The sequence below is a fragment of the Eptatretus burgeri genome, chromosome 17 (assembly GCF_056783735.1).
Source record: "Eptatretus burgeri isolate ZD-2024b chromosome 17, Ebu_testis_v1, whole genome shotgun sequence".
NCBI classification, from domain to species: Eukaryota; Metazoa; Chordata; class Myxini; order Myxiniformes; family Myxinidae; genus Eptatretus; species Eptatretus burgeri.
In genome coordinates this window covers 36,441,128-36,463,004 of record NC_140977.1, presented here as the reverse complement: position 1 = coordinate 36,463,004, position 21,877 = coordinate 36,441,128, and the positions used below count along the sequence as shown (strand labels likewise).

The 21,877-nt window shown below is 43.9% G+C and overlaps 1 protein-coding gene across 4 annotated transcripts in view; it reads left to right on the top strand.

Annotated features, from left to right (window-relative positions):
- PDXDC1 (pyridoxal dependent decarboxylase domain containing 1) overlaps positions 1 to 21,755 on the top strand; it is a 100,671-nt gene extending 78,916 nt beyond the window's left edge. For all 4 annotated transcript variants that reach the window (XM_085860781.1, XM_085860782.1, XM_085860784.1 and 1 more), the window contains 8 exons: positions 5,299 to 5,470; positions 6,271 to 6,389; positions 6,706 to 6,827; positions 14,957 to 15,049; positions 15,907 to 16,003; positions 16,970 to 17,065; positions 17,421 to 17,476; positions 19,669 to 21,755. In XM_085860781.1, coding sequence (XP_085716907.1) covers positions 5,299 to 5,470; positions 6,271 to 6,389; positions 6,706 to 6,827; positions 14,957 to 15,049; positions 15,907 to 16,003; positions 16,970 to 17,065; positions 17,421 to 17,476; positions 19,669 to 19,902 — 989 coding nt within the window. In that variant the 3' untranslated portion in view covers positions 19,903 to 21,755. The remainder of the gene's footprint in view (positions 1 to 5,298; positions 5,471 to 6,270; positions 6,390 to 6,705; positions 6,828 to 14,956; positions 15,050 to 15,906; positions 16,004 to 16,969; positions 17,066 to 17,420; positions 17,477 to 19,668) is intronic.
- The last annotated feature ends 122 nt before the right edge of the window (positions 21,756 to 21,877 follow it).

Here is a 21,877-nt window from a genome sequence, read left to right as displayed (position 1 = left end):
TTCTGCTCTCCCAACAATGGATGGAAGCCCTCAATGCTAGACAGGAAATCCGAGCCGTATCCCTGGACATATCACATGCTTTTGACAGTCTGGCACCCTGCCCTGCTCACCAAGCTCTCTTCCTATGGTATCCAAGGCCATCTCCACTCATGGCTCACAGACTTCCTCTCCTGTCGCAGTCACCGTATGGCCCTAAATGGAGCTCTTTCACCCCCCCCCTTCCTGTCCAGGCTGGAGTTCCTCAAGGTAGCGTTCTGGGCCCTGTTCTTTTTCTGGTTTTCATCGATGATCTCTCCGACTCTCTGGAAAATCCTCTATATCTCTTTGCTGATGACTCCACCCTCTGTCGTACCATCGGTCATCCCTCAGACCGGCAAGCAGCAGCTTCTTCGCACTCTGCAGATCTGGATAAAATCATAAGCTGGTTCAACACGTGGAACATGTCTTTCAATCCGGACAAATCTCACACTCTCACAATGTCTCTTCGAAAGGACCGTTTAGAAAACCCCCCCATACACTTTCTCAACAATCCTCTGGAAGAAGTCCTTTCTTTCAAGCTTCTGGGTCTCACTATCTGCCATGACCTTTCCTGGGAAAGCCACATTTCAAACCTCGCCTCCAAAGCCAGTCGCCGACTGGGAATCCTCCGTCGTGCAAAGTCCTTCCTCGGCACACCTGAGCTCCTGACCACTTACAAAGCTTTTGTCCGTAGCCTGATGGAGTACTGCTCTCCCCTCTGTGCTGGTGCTCCTGCCTCCCACCTTTCTCGGCTTCACGCTGTAGAAACCAAGGCATTTCAGATCATTGGCATCTCCCGCAATGAGGCTGAGTCTTTTGGGCCTCTCACTCGATCACTGCAGATTGGTCGGTGGTCTTTCTGTCTTCTACCGTCTCCTCTCTAGTCTCGCCCCCCCCCCTGCTCTCTCTGCGATTTGTCCCCACCACATTTCCGCAGGGCGCTCAAGGTCCGCCAACAACCCCCTTCTGGTAAAACTACCAAAATCACGAATCACTGCTCACCTTCACTCTTTCATTCCTCTTTTGCCCGCCTTTGGAATAAACTCCCACACTGTCTCAATCCCATTCTTCCCTCCAGACCTTCAAAACAGCTGTTCACCAACACCTCTTATCATCCCCCATCCAAATCCTCGATCTTTTCTACCCCCGATAATCCCACCCAAGCCCACCTCCTTCAAATTCCCTGCTTTCCTTCTTGAAAGTCCCTGTAATGTCCATCTTGTATTCCCCATGTTCCCCGTCCCATCCCTCTCTCTTCCACAGATCTAATGTCTCTGTTCCCCACTGTTTTGACCTTCCCACTCCCTCCCCTCCTGTCTCATGCCCCCTTGATGTGCGTTGTGTGTTAGCTCTCATACGAGCCTCGACAAGGTACACAAAAAAAAAAAGTGCTATATGGCATTAACTCCAAAATGGCCGATGTGGCCATTACATCACTCCTTGCAGCGCCTCATATATTTATTTATTTATTTATTTTAATCACTGTATAGTGCCGAAGCCTTTTTGATTAATTGGTTATATTCAAGTAAACATACGTATGAATTAATACAAAATAATTACCAAACATTGAAATACAAATAAATCTCTTCGGGAAACGGTCAAAGTTTTCAGTGCATCTTCTTCTTCCTGAATGGCACCATATTTATAAATTGTGGTAAAACTTAACCCAGAAACATCAACAGCACATTCATAAAAATCCATTCGACGAATAACATCCGATTCAACTTTTAAGGTAACAATTTTACAATACCTCTTAGCCAATAATTAATCTACAAGGTGTTTACAAAGTCCCGTTACCCCTCCGCAGAACCTGATAAATGAATATAATGGACACCCAGGAAGTATAAATGTAAACAATCAATACATGAAACTTTTATTGTCATAAAAATAAACAAATCATTCACACACACACACACACACACACACACACACACACACACACACACACACACACACACACACACACACACACACACACACACACACACACGTATTTCAAGCTCTTTCTAACCACTGACTTACTGACTGATATTAAAGATCAGTACCTTCCAGGTGACGTAGAAAGCTGAAATTTTGCATGCTGATGGACATCGAAGCCAGTACATCGGATAATCGTGCTAGCCAGTACACCGGAAAAAGTCACATTATCGTGTTGGACAACATCCATTAATTAAAATATATAAATGAAAAAAATGCATTTGAGTGACCCGAGACAATGGGGAAGTGCAGTGATTTAGTGTGCCAATGGACATCGAAGCCGATACACCGTGAAAAAATCACAGAACCGTCGGAAAGCATCCGTAAATGAAAATGTAAATAAATGAAAATAAATACATACAACACACAACAGGCATTTTGAAAGAAATTTTCCCTGCTAGAGTGGGGGTTAGCATAAATGAAAATAAATAAATGAAAAATCAAATGCAGGTGAGCGACCCAAGACAATGAGGAAACACGGTTCGTATGCTTACACATCTGTAAGCACATCCTGCTGGTATGTGTATGTATGAAAAATATATGTGTATATACACACACACACACACACACACACACACACACACACACACACACACACACACACACACACACACACACACACACACACACACACACACACACAACGTATGAGGGTTGGTGATGATAATGATGATGGGGGGAGGGGAGTGAGGGAGGGGCAGTAAAAGGACTTTGTGAACACCCTATCAAGTACAGTACATTTCTGTATGTGCGAAGTTGATTTTGCGATCTCTTGGTTTCGGGTCTCATGGTCATGGACACAATTGATAGTTGCAATTCCACAGGGTTTCCACAAATCTCATTGGATTGTGAGTTGGACAGGCGACCGTGACGAGCCATTCTTTAATCTCTCTATAGTGCCTAAGCCCTTGCAGCTATGTGAAAGGTAATGTTATGTGATCCCTGACCCCATTCCTTTGTGGTTGGAAGGTAGTGTTTTAGGCCTCCACAAAAAAAATATACCAGGTAACGCCATATACCCCTGCCAGTTAGCTCACCTGGAACGTAGTTCCGGGGAGCTTATGGGATGGCGCGTCCTCTGTCCATCCACAAATACTTGCGACTTCTTCTATGAAACTGTACCACAACCTTCATCACCCATTATGTTCCAAAGTTTGTTCACTGCATTCAGAAAATTAGGGTCTGAGGGGATCTACGGAGGGAGTTTCTGGGTGGGGTTGCCACTCCCCCCCCCCAAATAAGTATTTGCTTTCTTCTCAGAAACTACACACACAATTCTGATGAAACTTGACAACCTTCAGCACCCATGATGTACCAAAGATTGTTCATGACATTTAAAAAAAATTGGGGTCTGAGAGGGTGTACGCGGGGGGGGGGGGGGGGTTGGCCTCCAAAATAGGCATTTGCTTTCTTCTCCGAAACCACGCACAATTTTGATGAAACTTGACCACGACCTTCATCACCCTTGATGTTCCAAAGTTTGTTCACGGCTTAAAAAAAAAAATCGGTGTCGAATGAAGTATGAGGGGGGTGGCCCCCCAAAATATGTATTTGCTTTCTTATTCAAAACTACACACATAATTTCAATGAAACTTTACCACAACCTTTATCACCCGTGATGTATCAAAGTTTGTTCACACTATTTTAAAAAAAATGGCGTCGAAAGGGATTTACGGGGATGGGGGGGGGTTGCCCCCCAAAATAGGTATTGCTATCACATTGGTTCATTGGTACATTTTGCTGATTCTGTCCGATGTTGACTTCCTCTTCAGTATCATTATTCAACCAGATGAGCACCCAGGGGTATTGCCCCTATTTTTTTATTTATAAGATGTGGATTTATCACTCCTTTTTTTTTTTTGAAACGGGGATTTTTGTGTTTTGCAAAAAAAACCCCAACTGTTGACACAAATTAAGACTGCTTTGAATTGAACAAACGACTTTTGCCAAACTTCGGAGAAAATTTGCGATTTGATCATCCAGCGAGTATTGGGATCGCTTTTCTTCCTCATTCAATTTGAACAACTCTCCGGAGCAACGGTCTTGGGCGTTTACACTTTCTACTTCATGTTTGCCATTACGCTAGAACAGACCAAAGGCAGTGTGTGACACTAGGCTTGTTTTTGTCCTGATGAATGAAAGAAAACGTTCACAGTTTGAAATGACTGTCATCGTAATTTATGCCGCACGAGCGGAATGCCGGGCTTGAGAGTCTTCCTGAATCGTTCCTCAATTTGGAAAGTGGCTTTTTTGTGGGCGCCATTGCATCATGAAAAACAGATGTTCAATTATAATCGGTCCTCAGTGTATCTGCGTAATTTGCTGACTTACTCTTTATTTACAACATAGCGGTTGACTTCGGGTTACAAGTCAAATATGTATCCAAAAAGGCGAAAGGTGATGTGTTCTTCATCAATAATTCTCAGCGAATATCCTAAAGATGTTTGGAGGAAGGAGAATTACTTTTATTTAATTCATTCATTCATTCAATCATTCATCTATTAATTTATTTAATTTTTACTTCATTCATTCAATCCTTCATCCATCCATCCATCCATTCACCCATCCATTCATTCATCCATCCATCCATCCATCTATCCCCTCCATCATTATTTTCTTCATATTTCAAAACAAATGTCAGAATTTTTCCCCTTTTCTCCTCGCCCTCACATCTCACTCTATGGCCCATACATTTCCCTTCCTCTGATTATGACTCCAAGCCACCTTTCCCTTTTCTTTACAGCATTCACTGTCCTATTTTATCTCCCCGTCTTTCCTCCCCCATCCAGTCTCTTCTCCCCACATGCTTTGTATATCAAGTTGGTAGAGCAATCTCTCTCAACCAAAGGGTAGTAAATGGGTCCAAGGCTCCAACCCGATCTCAAAACCATGAAGAAATGGTCTTGCACCAGCGAAACTCACAATGTTTTTCCTTTACTGTGTCGTTTCCGGTCAGTGTTCGACTTTTGGCAGCTACGGGTGAGTTTCCTCGTTCTGAAACCTTTCTAAAACAAAATAAAAACCTTTCAACGACCCATCGAATGATCAAAGGAAGGATATTATATGAAAAATAGAGGACATTTATTTATTTTTATTTCACAATTAATATCACTATTTAATATATCACTTTTTTTTTCAATTGTGTTTAATGAAGGTCAGCTTTTCCAAACTGTTTTTGTATCCCAGACTTATTTTCTGCATGTTTATAACACGCTCACCATTATGTATACAGTTTGTATGCCAAGCATATTCATTGAGATTTGGCACTGATCCGTCACACGCTTTTCCCGCATCGGAACATAGCCCTGGACACCAGCAATGCCGACGTGGATTCTCTGTGCGAGGCCCTTTCAGCCCGAGTGCCCACCATGCTGCTCTCATGGCGTCTACGAACAGCCCTCCGGCACACTGCACTCTCAGCTCCACCACTCGCTTATCTTGAGGAACGATGCTGGGCTGGTCTGGGAGCCTTACGGTGAGCTCACCTGAAACATTTGCCCCTTTCTGACAGATAACAGTATTTTGTGATAGAAACCAGTGTGACTATTTGCAGAACGTTGCCTGTCTGCAGCCAAACTATTATATTATTTTTCCTTTTGCCCATTTACAATATTGCATTGGTTGATTACACAAACATTTCCCACCAATCAGAATCCAGTATCTCTGGCTTCTTGTGACTTTCCTGGATATTCATTGGACAAATGTGGTTCTTGCAGTAGTGACTTGCAGTGGTGACAACAAATCTCACTTTGGAAAAATAGTCTTTAGAGTTTTGAAGGACCAGAGTTGGTGTGCATTGCCAGAAAAAAAGGACAAATTTTCTCAACTGAATGATCACGGATTATATGCTTGCCACCGTGGGAGTTTTCGGGCATGAGCCCTTTTTCTAAGCCTCCATTTTTTTATTTGAAGAGGGGATCACACCTAAAACGTCTCTTCAACTTCTCTCCCTCATCGGTTTGCATCTCTCCCTCAACATTTGCTGGAGAAATTTAATTCTCCCCAATCTGAGTATCGTTAATATGAGCCCCATTTGGAAAATGACACAAGTTATTTGCGTACAAGTTGTTGAAAGTTGGTGTGGCATCGTGTAGCAATGCCTGATGGAGTATGAACCGCAGTAGGCCGAATTGCTGGTTAGGGTTGCAAAATTATCATGATGATCTAAAATCTTTTTTATTTTTTTATTTTTTCCTTTTAATTCCAAAGTTCTACTTTGTTTTGTTGCTTGTTATTGTTTCTGGAACCATTCTTTACATTATAATTCTCGTCTAGATATGAAGTATCTGGGCAGGAGTTCCATCCAAGTGACCAGCAGGTGGAACTAGAGAAGTTTAACCAGAAACTGGGACAGAAGTTGAAATCATTGCTTCCTGACATCCCCCTGACCTTTGGTAGGCACAAAACGAGAGGAAATGGATTTTTTATGGCACCGATATACAGTACTGTATGATGCAGACAAAGGAGCAGAATTTACATTCCCCCACCTTTATTTTCACCCCAACATATTTATCATTCCTCAGGTTAAAAATTATATATCTGGGAGTTGCAAATGTTCTATTTTTCTGTTATATTAGTTAATGGAGTTTCTTATCCATTTTTGGGTTGAAGATGTTTGTATAGCATTTTGGAATGAAAGACTTCACTTGATTATTGGTTTTGATTCGTTATTCCTTAATATGTGTTATGTTGTATGTGCCTGCAATGTAGGCCCAAAGGCAGGTGGACGGTTGGATTGTGTTTACATTGGAATGGTAACGGAGGAATTGGACATGGCAGCGTTGATGCAAACTATTGTAGAAACTGGACAAGAAGTGGAAGAAAGCAGCCGGGTAGGTTGTTTTCCATTATTATTCGTGTTCATTTAGGTTGGATTTCCCTCAAATTTATTTCCTTTGCTGGATTTAAATAGTTATTGCCTTGGGTTAATTTTTATTTCATCAGATATGACTCATTGGAATACTGAATGATGTTTCATTCAAAGTTTTATCACCGAGGTTGTTGTAGCAAACTTGCCAGAATAAATCAGAAAAGCTCTACACTTGTTACTAAAGTTGAGTCCTCCCTCAAAAGAGTTTCCAATATCTGAGCAAGAATTCAAAATACAACCATAAATGTCCGCTCTCCCTCTTCACATCTATCTCGATGTCTGTGTTGTGGATTTTTTAAACCCACCTTACTGTGATCGTTGTCCTCCTGAAGGATTCTAACTGGCCGATTGTGGAATCCTTTTGACTTCAGGCAGAGTTTAACGTTTGTCCGATTTGATGATAAAATCCTACATAAAACCCTATTGACACTGATAAAACTGATGTCCACACAAGTCCTTCCTTGTGAAACAATTTATTTTCTAATTATCCACCATACACTTCTCACCCTCATACAATGAACTAAAGAATCCCCATTGATTGCAATATTTTTGGTTCTATTTCATTTATTCTTACTTTAGTTGACAGTTAGACCAACCCGATTCAATTCACTTCCACATTACATCAGAGAGTACTTGGTCAGTTCCAAGGAGTACAAGCCACTGAGATTCTAATACCTCCTCAGGTACTTACACTGAAACAATTTTACATTTCAAAGCATTTTATACTTTCATGAGAGAGCGGTTGGGGGCTATTCACCTAGACTGTAGACGTGTCCTTTAGACGAAAATCCACTTCGTACATTTCTAGGCAAAGGTTCGTTTATCAGCTCGGTCACTCTGCTCCAGAACAACACATTTCTTATCATTTAGGGCAAAAGTCTTTTGGCCAGAAATGACAGCCAATTCAACTTGTAGCATAACAGTTACATTTTTAAAACTCCTTTTGTTACAATTTAAAATACTGTTGCGAATTCGCGCCCGCCGGCGTGCGAGCGGCCACGTAACTCGAATCGCGGCACGTCGCCCACCGGACGGACAATTCCGTCGTGACCCTCTCGGACTAACGCCGGGAACTAGTCACGGGTGGGCCTTTCGGCCTCACCACGATCGTGCCAATCGGCCCCCCGCGTGGGATAGGGTTGTTCGCCAAATTCGACCTACCTAAGTACCCACACGGAGGGTAGACCAGGCGATCGCACCTCGCCGCAGGTCGACTTCGGACACGGGCCACTTTAAGCGACCCGTTCCGTACTATCGGGATAACCGAGCGGTGTTATCGTCAACCTCGACGGTTCCGATTAATTCTCAGGCGTATTTAGCCCACTACCAACCCTTTACGTGAAGTAAGATGGAGATTCAATTAAAGAAAAGACGAAGCGAAACGGGAAAAACAGTTCAACATAAGGCACATTTATTCCGCGGCAAACGGAAGCACACATATACAATTACAACAATTATGCACAAAAAGCAAATGTAAAAGAAACACAACAATTATGCACCAAAAGCAATTGCAACAAAAGAAACACAATGCAGATCTACTACCGACTACGCGAGCACACGGCAACACTTACACAGTTTTACTTTACAGACGGCGCCGACAACACATATACTCCAAAGCAAAAGAAAAAGGGCCACCCTCTACGACAAGGGGGCAGACGAGCCTGGGGCCGAAACCGCGTGGAGCTTACCCGTCTTGTGATGAGCCGCAAAATGGCGGCGGTGCCCCGCCTCCGCACTCCTCCGCGGGTTTCGTTGGCACTGCTTGGAATGGGGTGGGAACGGGGCCCCCTTTTCGCACTATCTCAGCGCGGGGGGAAACAGGGGGGGGGTTGTTGATGCTCTGGGGAAAGAGGATAGCTGGCTTGCTTGGGTCCCGCGACGAGCGACTCCACTGCGCCCTCGACCGCGTTCCCGGCTTCCCCTCTCTGCAGCTCCCCGACAGACTCCGAACCCCGACAGACCGACTCTCCTCCAGACCCGTCTTGACTGCTGCTGCCACACTTCGCCGCCGCCACGCCTCTCCAACTCGCCCGAGCCCGAAACAGAAACTGACTGAATTCACCCCGCGCTCGGCGCTTTATAGTACGGCAGGAGAAACCATATGCAAATTTCTGGATCAGGATGAACTCGGGGGCGGAGCCACGCTCGCCCATTGGACGGAGAAAAAGTGGGCGTGAACCTCCCCTGATCCTCAAATTTGCATATATCGATTCTACTCCGATGCGCCTGGAGGCGGGGCCAAATCGCCCCGCGCTTAATGATTGGACGGATCGGAAGTGGGCGTGAATCATTCCTGATCCGACTTCCCCTCGGAAAGGCCGCTCTTTGTACCCGCGGCTCAGCGCGCATCCCGCATGAGGCCAGGACAGCCTGACGCTCGGCGTTCACAAGCGGCGCGGGAATGGCCGCAGAAGGAGGAGAGGTGAAGGTGGTGGAGGGCCTAAAGTGGCGGTGATGGCCATGGCGACGCTTGGAATGGCGGTGATGCCATGTTTACGGGAGCGAGCTGTGACGGTAAAGGTCATGGCTGTTGGCGTTGTTGTTGTTGTGAAGCGGCGTTGCGGTTGGTGGTTGTTGTGTGATGGCGGTTGAGACGTGGTTGGTTCAAAATAAAGATAGAACAGAAAAACGGCTATCTTAAAGGGTCGCAGCCCAAATGAATCACATTTATTCCCTCTAAACAACGGGTTTGGGGCTAACTACACATGTACTTACAGAGATATCTCACCTACGGGACCTGAATGGTGGTTTGCGAATTTCCTCAACCACAACAATACATTAATATAAATTTTTTCCCCCACACTCCCCCGTTTTTTTAAGGAAAATTTGAACAATTTTTCTGACACATGATTACCATGTCCCATTCCTGAAGGAGAAAAGATTTCCATTATTCAAGTTCAATCAACAATGGCAGCGAGTGCTCATATCCGAAAATGAGTGAGTTTCCATTTAATTTATGGCCTGTTCATCAGCATGTGTCACACATTGAAAACATGCTACCCGAAGTCAGAAGATAAACAGGTCAGGGTGTGGATAGAGCAGCACCCAACGGGAAACACAATCGAAGCACTCCTTGAGCTGAGGAGAAGGTAGATGTGGGCAAGTACAAGTTTGGGCCGGACACTGGGTTGAAGGAGACGAAAAGGAACACATGTTGTAAACGACTCGCAGTGTGGAACTCCAGGCCTGTCGTACATTGAAGCAACCACAGCAAGTTCATGATGTATTTGCAGAGCGGCAATCGAGAGTGTGGCTGAGAACATTCCTCCATGCAGGCACCACACAACGCCGACGTTAAGACTTTGCTCAACCTTCTCCTCAGTGGGGTTTTTCTTTCTTTTCCCACATTGCTCCATCTTATCTCCTCAGGAAGGGGCATGATCACGTGTTGAATGCTCAATCATCAAAATCTGGGTTCTCCCATCGTCCTAGCTTCATTTAGACAAAATCGTACATTTCATCGTTTAACTGCATTCAACACTCCGAAACAAACAAAGCATCAATTAAACACCAATCAATAAACGTCATGGGCACATGCATTTCAATAAGACTGACAAAGGTTCTTATAGAAGCATTTAAATTGCATCATATGTCATATCAATATTTTAATCCCTTTCCTTGTTATTTCCCAAAACAACATGCTAAAATATACAGAAATCCCAGTTGTACGTATACTCAAAACATCCATCTCATTTGCTATTTCCATCGACATTTTAAATCTCTGACATTTCTCCATCTGTCCACTTTTTTCTCGCCAAAACAGCAAACATGCTGCCATTTTTCCAACTCATACACAAACCATCTATCACTTCCTCTGTCCTTCTCAATTACGAATCCATTTTCCTTTATCAAAACAAATAAATCATTTTAAACGGTTGTACAAAAATTGTCAGATCTGTTATCACGCAAATATCATTTAAATTGCAGCTCAAACACTCTGTCTACACATGCAGCTACACCCTCCCCAAATTTTATCCCAGTATTGGAAAAACATCTTAAACTTCAGACTAATAAACATCCAAACTCTCTTAAACAACTTTTTGGTCAAAACAATAAAATATTTCCTTTTAAAATCCATAAATCAAAAATTAAATCTTCAGCGTTTATCCAATTAAATCATGAATTTACCTTTACTGAATCGATCAAAGGGTTACACTGAGTTGTTTGCCATTGCCTTCCCAGCACAAGTTCAGGTAACCTCAACATTCACAGACAAATAAAACAATATTTCAACGTCCATCCGAGGGAATCGTCAATTATCTGTGAATCGCCCCACGTGCTCAACATCATCAAATCATTAAAATCATTCCAAATCATGTTTCTACATTTAAATCACATCTTTTAAGTACAATGGTTACAACTCAGATCAAATCTTCGAAACATTTCTGACACGTCCTCAGAGCTTGCCCAGCACTTAAACCTGCCGGGTTGTGTAATTACAAATCATCACAATGTCAGCGAGAGCTCAACTCCCAAGACTTCACATTCCGAATACAGTATATCCCACATTCACAATTGTTATTTCAATTTATTCAAAATCCCTATGGTTTTTAAATAATACTTCAACACTTTTTCCTAAATGGACTTCACTTTAAACTTTCAGTAGAGAAGGTGCACCACAAACACCAAGGAACAAGGAACAGGAAGTTCTCTCCACATCCCGTGGTAAGAAAAAGGAAAAAACTCTGACAGGCAAAACCCACAGTTTGCATTACTCTGTCATGGCTTCAGCACATACACTAAACAGCATTGCATATCATAGACTCGCGTGTGATCACGTGACAAATACCAATCACATTTCTATCTCATCCTCTTGAATAACATGCCATTTCAAACGGACCCACAGCTCAACTCAGCACGAGTTAAAATATCGTCAAAATCCCAACAGAACACGTTTCATTGCAGTGAATATTGGACTCGCACAAGTTTCATTTTTTACTCTCAGTAACACATGCATCTCAATGCAAATCACCAACCACGCTCCCAGCCGGTTAATCATCTCCTGCACTCTACAAAACGTTTCGTGCAAATCATTGCATTTACAAATCCGTAAAACCTCCACACAATATAATATAACAACCTCACTACCAACAAACTTCCAGTGAGTTCAATGAACAAAAAGTAACTCTTATAACTCTTACAAACGGGTAACTTATAATATTTATCTATTTTAACCCTATCTCGGCGTCTCAGCCGTGTCCTCGGCCATCTCTCTCATAGCCGGTCCTTATCAATGCAAACATGTGGCATGTCGCTTCATCATTCCCATTTAATTACGCATCTGGCTCCTTCTCGAGCCTCTTCTTATCATCTGACCCCTCTTCTTCTCCAGCACTTTTCGAAAACAACTACAGTACTTATCGTTTACTTTAAAACGGACTCCCTCCGCCGATCCTCTTCTTTCTCTCAATAAAATTATCTGACAATGAACTTTTCTTTGTTTGAAATGCGTTACCTGCTGAGAGCGCTCTCCTTTACCTTCGCTCAAGCACTTGTCGTTCCTCCAGGCACTGCCTCCGGCAGATTAAGCACCTCCGGTCATGAGCACCGCACCAACGTCGGTTCGAATCCATGTCACCAGGCACCAACTGTTGTGGATTTTTTAAACCCACCTTATTGTGATCATTGTCCTCCTGAAGGATTCTAACTGGCCGATTGTGGAATCCTATTTGACTTCAGGCAGAGTTTAACGTTTGTCCGATTTGGTTATAAAATCCTACAAAAACCCTATCTACACTGATAAAACTGATGTCCACACAAGTCCTTCCTTGTGACACAATTTATTTTCTAATTATCCACCATACACTTCTCACCCTCATACAATGAACTTAAGAATCCCCATTGATTGCAATATTATTTGGTTCTATTTCATTTATTCTTACTTTAGTTAACAGTTTGACAAACCCGATTCAATTCACTTCCACATTACATCAGAGAGTTTTATTCTAACTTGGTACTTGGTCAGTTCCAAGGAGTACAAGCCACTGAGATTCTAATACTTCCTCAGGTACTTGCACTGAAACAATTTTACATTTCAAAGCATTTTATACTTTCATGAGAGAGAGGTTGGGGGCTATTCACCTAGACTGTAGACGTGTCCTTTAGACGAAAATCCACTTCGTACATTTCTAGGCAAAGGTTCGTTTATCAGCTCGGTCACTCTGCTCCAGAACAACACATTTCTTATCATTTAGGGCAAAAGTGTTTTGGCCAGAAATGACAGCCAATTCAACTTGTAGCATAACAGTTACATTTCTAAAACTCCTTTTGTTACAATTTAGAATACATTAATATAAATTTTTCCCCCACATCTGCCTCCACGGTATCCACATTCGTCCACCAGTTTGTCCTTGCTCCTCCATCCATCTCTCCTTCCACATCTGTCCAGACCTCTGTCTGTCCTTCTGTGCTACACCCGCATCCGTCCATCCATCTGTCCTTCCATGCCCCTCATCTGTCCTTCCACACCTGTCCATCCATCTATCCTTCCACGCTTGCCTCTGTCTATCTGTCCTTCCACGCCAATTTCTGTCTGCCTGTCCTTCCACACTAATCTCTCTCTGTCTGTCCATGCCCACCTCTGTCCACCTGTCCTTCCACGCCCGCCTATGTCCACCTGTCCTTCCACGCCCGCCTATGTCCACCTGTCCTTCCACGCCCGCCTATGTCCACCTGTCCTTCCACGCCTGCCTCTGTCCACCTGTCCTTCCACGCCCGCCTCTATCCACCTGTTCTTCCATGCCTGCCTCTGCCTATATGTGCTTCCACCCCACCTATGGCTGTCTTCTTTCCACACCTGCCTCTGTCCACCTGTCCTTCCACACCCACCTCTGTCCACCTGCCCTTCCCACACCCGCCTCTGTCCACCTGTCCTTCCATGCCCACCTCTGTCCACCTGTCCTTCCATGCCCGCCTCTGTCCACCTGTCCTTCCATGCCCGCCTCTGTCCACCTGTCCTTCCATGCCCGCCTCTGTCCACCTGTCCTTCCATGCCCGCCTCTGTCCACCTGTCCTTCCATGCCCGCCTCTGTCCACCTGTCCTTCCATGCCCGCCTCTGTCCACCTGTCCTTCCATGCCCGCCTGTGTCCACCTGTCCTTCCACGCCCGCCTCTGTCCACCTGTCCTTCCACGCCCGCCTCTGTCCACCTGTCCTTCCACGCCCGCCTCTGTCCACCTGTCCTTCCACGCCCGCCTCTGTCCACCTGTCCTTCCACGCCCGCCTCTGTCCACCTGTCCTTCCACGCCCACCTCTGTCCACCTGTCCTTCCACGCCCACCTCTGTCCACCTGTCCTTCCACGCCCACCTCTGTCCACCTGTCCTTCCACGCCCACCTCTGTCCACCTGTCCTTCCACGCCCACCTCTGTCCACCTGTCCTTCCATGCCCACCTCTGTCCACCTGTCCTTCCACGCCCACCTCTGTCCACCTGTCCTTCCACGTCCACCTGTCCTTCCACGCCCACCTCTGTCCACCTGTCCTTCTACGCCCACCTCTGTCCACCTGTCCTTCCACGCCCACCTCTGTCCTTCCACGCCCGCCTCTGCCCATATGTCCTTCCACCCCAGCTATGTCTGTCTGTCCTTCCATGCCAAACTCTGTCTGTCCTTCCACACCAATCTCTGTCTGTCTGTCCTTCTACTTCCACCTCTGTCTGTCTATCCTTCCACTTCCACTCCTGTCTATCTGTTCTTCCACTTCCACTTCTTTCTGTCTGTCCTTCCACTTCCACCTCTTTCTGTCTGTCCTTCCACTTCCACCTCTTTCTGTCTGTCCTTCCACATCCACCTCTTTCTGTCTGTCCTTCCACTTCCACCTCTTTCTGTCTGTCCTTCCACTTACACCCCTGCCTGTCTGTCCTTCCACTTCCACCTCTGTGTGTCTATCTGTCTCCTTCCACGCCCACCTCTGTCCATCTATCTCCTTCCACACCCACCTCTGTCCTTCTATGCCTGCCTCTGTCCATCTCCATCTCCTGTTTGAGCTCAAGATGGTTGCAAATTCAAAACTGTAGATAAGTTTTTTTATATATAATGCCCGTTTATATGTGTACCTAACACTTACACTGGTTTAACCCATTATTTTTCATACAGCTACTGGAGAACATGACTGACATGGTTCTGAAGGGGATCCAAGAGGCTGAGGAAGAATTGCAGAAGTCTAACCAGAAGAAGCTTCAGCAGGAGGTAGTTTTGTTGTATTTGTACAGCCAAGATGTTGCAATCATCTAATTGGATCACCTCTGCCTCCAGAGTCAACGCAAGAGCACAAATTAACACTATTTTTAGTCCCCGTTGGACTTCATCCAAAACTGGGGCGTCTGGATTTGGTCTTGATTTTCGTGTCTGTGCATGCGTATGTGCATCTACAAACATATCATGATTGGACCAATTTTATTCGTACTTAACACAGCCAACACATGATGGTACACATACGCTCGTCAGTTTTTTTTCGAGATTAGATCCAACATGGCCGACTATCGGCCATTTTAGGTGCAAAAAATACTCAATGTTGAACATGTCCTCAACCATTTCTCGGACAAGCATTTACCAATCTTATTCAAACTTGGCACCCAGATAAGAAATGATAGCTTACATCAGCACGTCTTTTTTTTTTTTCGAGATCATATCCAAGATGGCTGACTGGTGGCCATTTTGTTACTTAAATGTGTCCCCAATCATTTCTCAGACATGCATGATCCGATTTTGTTCAAACTTGGCACAACCACAGTACATGATGGCATACACGTGTCCCTCACTATATTTTATGATCTGATCGAAGATGGTTGACTGGTAGACTGGCGGCCATTTTAGTTGTCCATAAATATGGGTTAGCCCTTTAACTCCGTACAGCAAAATTACTAAAACAACAGTGGCTATGATATTGTATGTCTGTTTTTTTTACTTGTCAATGAAGAAATTGTGTTGCCTCCAAGATTCTTATTTTCATCATTACTTCGAAGTACTTTCATTATTCTGTAAACTTTTGAGCTAAACACATTCTGACCTTACTTCTCCCACTTCCTGCAACCCGACCTCATCAGGGCATTCTTCGACAGCTTCCTATCGTGAGCTCCATGCTCAATTGGTTCTCTCCAGTGCAGGTGTCACCACATGGTCAGACGTTCAACCTCATCGCAGGTTTGTCAAAGGGGAGAGTGAAGTGTGTTTTGTTTACAAGGGTGATGAGGTTTTGAGAGTTCAGGCCAAGTTTTGCATTTGAAGGTTGTTGGTTTGGTCAGACAGTGATTTATGATCGGGAAAGATATTTCTCATCGACATTTGAAGTTTGAAGGATGAGCTTAAAGTGGCCATTTTCATCATCGCTTTCAAATGTGTAAACAAAAAAAATAATAAGTGACTACCCCCCCCCCCCCGATCCCAATCTTCTTTCCTCCGAACCTCATTTATCCATACTATTCCCATTCTTCTGTATACTAGATACAGTTTTTATGCCTCTCGCGGGGAGGTTTTTACATTGTCTATGCTATGATGAGCTATGATGTTTTTACATTGTCCTTCCATCCATCCGTCCGTGATAGTACAAGTGTGGCAAACTTGGTACAAGTTTGTATAATGATGCATAGATGAAGTGATTCGATTTTGAAGTCGAAGTCAAAGGTCATGTTGGGTAAAAGTTCTGTTACCGCGCTAACGTGTGAACCAGTGATTGGATTTTGACCAAACTTGATACAAGTATAATGATGTTAAGATGAACTGATTAGATTTTGGCATCAAGAGGTCTGAGGTCATGTCAGGTGAAAATACTTGAGAACAGTTCAAGGGATTTAAATCAAATTTGGCATAAGTATTATCATGATGTAATAATGTCGGCGGAGGCATATCGGTCGACCTCGCTACATCGAAGAGTGCATTCTATTTCTCTAATAGTTTTACTCGTTTTTCAATGTTTTGCATTGAAGTTTTATTTGCACCTGTCATTCAAATTGTATGCTTGTTTGTTTGTTTTTTACTTTATTGATGTGAATAAAAAGTGTGTTATACTTGATGACACTTTCTTTTCAGGGATCTCACAATTGTAGGAACAGTAACCTTTTTATTAACTTACTGGGATGAACAGTTCCTAATTGCTCCTCTAATTTTCAGGTTCGCTTGCATCCACTGAAAATACGTATCAGTGTATGAGCCAAGATCCACAAAAGACTCCTCCTCCATCGCCAACTGTCCAATTCCAGCATCCCGGTATTCACTCGAAGACCTCCTTCCTCCCCTCCTTCTCTGCTCATCTGTCACACGAATCTTGTCCCTCTCTCAATCCATCAAGCTAACTATGCCTTTGTTATATTTGCTGACCACCAAATTCCAGCCATTCACCATTGCTGCTCATCATTACTTACCTGTTTTTCAACCTTTATCTACCACCATTCATCACCAGTGACATACCTGTTCCTTTTTACCTTATTTCATGGGATTTGCCCTACACTTCCCTCCTTCCCCTTCCTTCCTCACTCCTTCCTCCTTCCTCTACAAATGTTCAATATTTATTTTTTTCTCCTCCTCCCCCTTCTCTTCCTCCTCCTCCCTACTCATCTTTCAGTCCAGAGGATTTTCCATCAGACATCAAGTGCTGAACACAGAAACTCCAACAGCAGGGTAATGAGCGTGGTGTGAGAAAATTATGGAGTGTGGTGGAATTGTGCTAATTACAACATAACTGTGCAGACCTATAACATTACAATATAATCCTGGACATGAAATGTCCTCAGATAAAGTGTAGATACTTTGCACAAGTTGAGTCGGGAACACAACATGATCACGCTGCGATGTAACCTTGATGGTTAAAACGATACCAAGGGTGGATCTCTGTTTTACCCCAGATCATGTTCTTTAGACCATTGTTCAGATATTTGATCACTGCACGTTACCTTTCATAACACATAGTTGGTGAATACTTGAAACCAATCTGTAGTTTGATGGGGGGCAGTTTTTTGTTGTCTCGCCTGTTTCTGAGGGACTAGAGAGCCTATTGTAATTGGTCGCTGTGTCAATGTGTGAATGCGCGTGGAGATCCACTTTAATATACAATAGTTTGTTTATTCTCAGATCCACGCAATGTGACGCTATGCAGTTAAAAGCTCTTTATAGACTTTTTTTATTTCGATAATGAAATTGACAAGCGTGTCACAAATGCAGCACAGAATCTGTAATCGGTTTCTCCACTTATTATGGTTAAATCGGAAACTTTGTGTCAAACCCTGTGGTCTCAGGTGCGTTACAATCCCGACAGGCTCCACTTATGCACACAGGTGGCCTTATGCACAATTTGACAAAGTTTATACATCTAATTTAACCATCTTTTCTTTATTATGTAGCTCCTGTGAATATCATCATTTTTTTTGCAGAGCAAAGCTGCGCCACTGATGTAATGCCCTGTGTAGGTTCGGGCAGGAATTTGGAATTTCTTTGGGGTGGCCAAGATGGCTCGTTGCCTACTTGTGAAGGACACCATGGGATATTTAATGTCCACCAACCAATGCCAACGGACGGGACACCCAGTTTAATGTCCATCCGAGTGTCGGCGCGCACAATGATGCCTCACCCTGAATACGAGACACCAGGATGACAGTTTATAGTTGGATCGAGATTTGAACACAGGCATAGACACCTCAAAAGTGAGTGTGTATACATCTCGGTTCTCCTGGCAGCCCGAATGTAACCATACATTTATTTAACACCTTGAATGTGGATTATCTCCAAGATAGCCATGCTGTGTCATCCATTGAGTGAGTGAGCAAGTCTGCATTGGTCCTCAGAACTACTGTCAGCTATATACCACGGCGAGGCTCTGCATTGTCAATTGCTCTGGTTTTGAATGTGGGACAATTTTTGGCATCTTCCACTCGTGGTTATGTCATGCCTCCACAATAAGCATACATCCAGCAATAAATATGTATAATATAAATGGGAAATATTTTTGGGAATTGGACCACAGAGAGGCTGGAGGCTTTTGGATCGCATCCTATAATGAAATGTGAACCATTGCATCAATCAGTGGCCCGATTTGGGACGATCTCTATATTTGTGTCGACTGGCTTGGAGGAAAGGAAGTCGGTGGGTAGGTATGATTAGTTTAGTGTGTTAAAAGGGAAGGATAGCAGATAAAATGAAGGGTATGGTTGGTGGAGGAAATGGGAGAAGTTGGGTGGGAGATGAGGAAGGAGACGATAAGAAAAGGGAATATATCGGACAGCGATACCTAGAGGGGGATTTTCAAGTCTGCTGCCTACTGCCACTTCATGGCGTCTCCCATTTCTACCGATGAGCTTTACTACACCTGTTGAAACCCTGTTCCCACCCTTTGAGCTGTCGTCCATCCGTTGCTTGTTCCTTCTGCCACTGAAGGTGGACGTTAGTTATGTTTTCACCCTTGTTTGTCTGTCTGTGAGCAGGATATCGCAAATTGCTATGGACAGATTCGGACACAATTTAGTGGACAGGTTGGGTGTGTGACAAGGACGAATTGTTGTACCACTGTTTTCCCATTTAACCCCATTTTGTTTTGATCCATTGCCCTCTGTTGCTCGATATCTTCAATGAGCCTCGATATCTGTACAAAATTGTGCTTTATCACTCCAGCTGAAGGGAACTTTTGGGTCGACTTACGAGTCAATGCTTGGACGAAGTGATCTGTAGTTTGCTGTTAAATGGAAAATGTTCTCTTGATTTCAGGTAAGCTGCCAGTTTGGAAAAAAAAATAAATATATATATATATAGTTTGCTTCTTTGTATCCTCTTGGCTTTTTAAAATAATCTCTCCAACTCCCACATGCCCTTTCCTACCACAGGCCAGTATTGTTGATTCTGACCAGTCTCCTTCCAGCACAGAACCCGCAAATGACATTTCTTGGCATGGAGAATCAAGCAATGAGACTGCGCAGCTGCCTGACAGCACAAGCATGAGCCTAAGGTCTTCAACATCTTCATCTTCATCGTCGTCGTCACTCGGGTCGCATCCTCAGGGCAGTTCACATGATTCTTCGACAGAGGCGGAATCTGGCAGTCAAAGTGTTCACGACTGATGACTGGACCACCTCTCACTGCCTTTAACTCGAGCCACAATCTTCATTTACCTATTCTTCTTTGGCTCTTCTCTTTATCCTTTTCCTCTTACTCACTCAATTGTCTCTGTCAATCTTTTTCTGTCTTTCTCATTTGCCCCCATCCTCGTCCAACCCCCACAAACTCCTGAGGCAACCCCCCCCCCACCCATACCCTCCCCTACTCCCCAGGATATTTTCCAAGGAATGGTTCTTCTTGTGTTCATAAATCCATTTGACCATTGACTATCACTCAACAGGTCGTGATTGATCAGAAATGGAGAGAGGATGAAAAAGTATCCCTCCTTTTGTTGTTTTTTGGTTGTTTGTTGGTTTGCTTGTTTTCAGCCAGAAACTGGATTCGTCATCTGCTAGTTTTAGATCTCATGAGATCAATGCTGAATAACAATCGACCATGATGAGTGGTTCACACACAATGGAATGAAAAACTTGTTATATAATACACGTTTTTGTATAATTTCTTTTTAATGTTTGAAGCAACCCCAGTGTGAGAAGAAAGATAAGACTACCACGGGGTGATTAGTGCGGAATCTGCAAAATGGTGGCGTACAGGGCTCGCTTAACCAAGGCCTGACCCTCGCACAGACCTCCCCGCCTCCGCCGTGGTAACATTCCATGGTTGTGTGGTGAACTACGGCACTTATTCATCATAACGTGGGATGAAACTGATTTACACCTGTATTTGTTATTCCTTGTACTTCTGTTTAGGGTGCCCACAATGGCTTGCCTACTCCTCGCAAAGGACACTGTTCTATCCGAGTGCATTTTTTGTTGTTTTGGTTTGAATTACTTTTTGCATTAACGGTTTTGTCTTGATCATGTGATCAAGAGGACATTGGGTTTGAAACGCTCATCTAACACAAGTTGCTAATACCTATATGATTGGGTGTGTGCATGCATTGGGCCTCAATTTGGCAGGACATGCATGCACATATGGAGGTGGATACTTTGATACCTGGGAGGACTCCGTTCCACCTTCTGAAACTCGCATATGGAGATAACCAACAACACACACACAGACACACACACACACATTGTCTTTTCACGATCGAGTTGAAAGGAGTGTGGTGTTAGAATGTAACAGTAGGTCCGATTATAGGAGGGCAATGTGGGTTTAGCAGATTGAGAAGGAAAGAGGTGTTGAGGTCTGGACAACTGTGGGAGTACCTATGACTCGCACTAAAAGGGGGGGGGAAGGGTGCACCTGCAATCATCACATGAACCTGGATGGCGGAAGCTCATGATGGGTCCAAGAGAATCTGGGACGGTGTTTGTTAATGATTGTGAGGTGGTTCAATTCTAGTTGTAGACAAGTTGACCTATCGCCAAACGTACTTTACTGGAATGAAACTGCTTGGTTATCCAGCGGTAAAAGTGTTCCAATGGACTTCGTTTTGGCACTGTACTTTGTCATTGTTTTCAGGAATGGTATAAATATGTGCCTCTTGATAAAGTTTAAAAAGACCGAAGTATAATGTTTGGAACTCGAGCGTGAACGAGAATAATTTCAAACTGCTCTTGCTGTGATGAAACGAGTGCTTTAAAAGTGGATTCGGTGAAAATGTAAATACATTGAGGTCATCGAAGCACGAGACATCATCGGGGAAATGCTTGTTCCGAATGCTTTTGGTGCACTTTTTGTTATTGATTCTTTGTTTTTAATCATTGGAGTGGAAGGAGTTTGGATGTTTTGCGAAAGGAAACTACTGGTTTAGGGAAGAAGATCCCCTGCCCCTCCACAACCATCGCAGAGCGAGTTTGACTTGAAGTTTTGTACAAGTTGTCCAGTGGCAATAAAAAAAAATTAAAAGTGGGATATTTAAGATGTAGCTGTTTGCTCGTCCGTAACTTTAATCCAAACGAGTCCATCAGACAGACTCGTTGGAGCATCTGCTCTGAGTCTGGGAGTTCGGTGATTCGAACCCCAGCCGAGTCT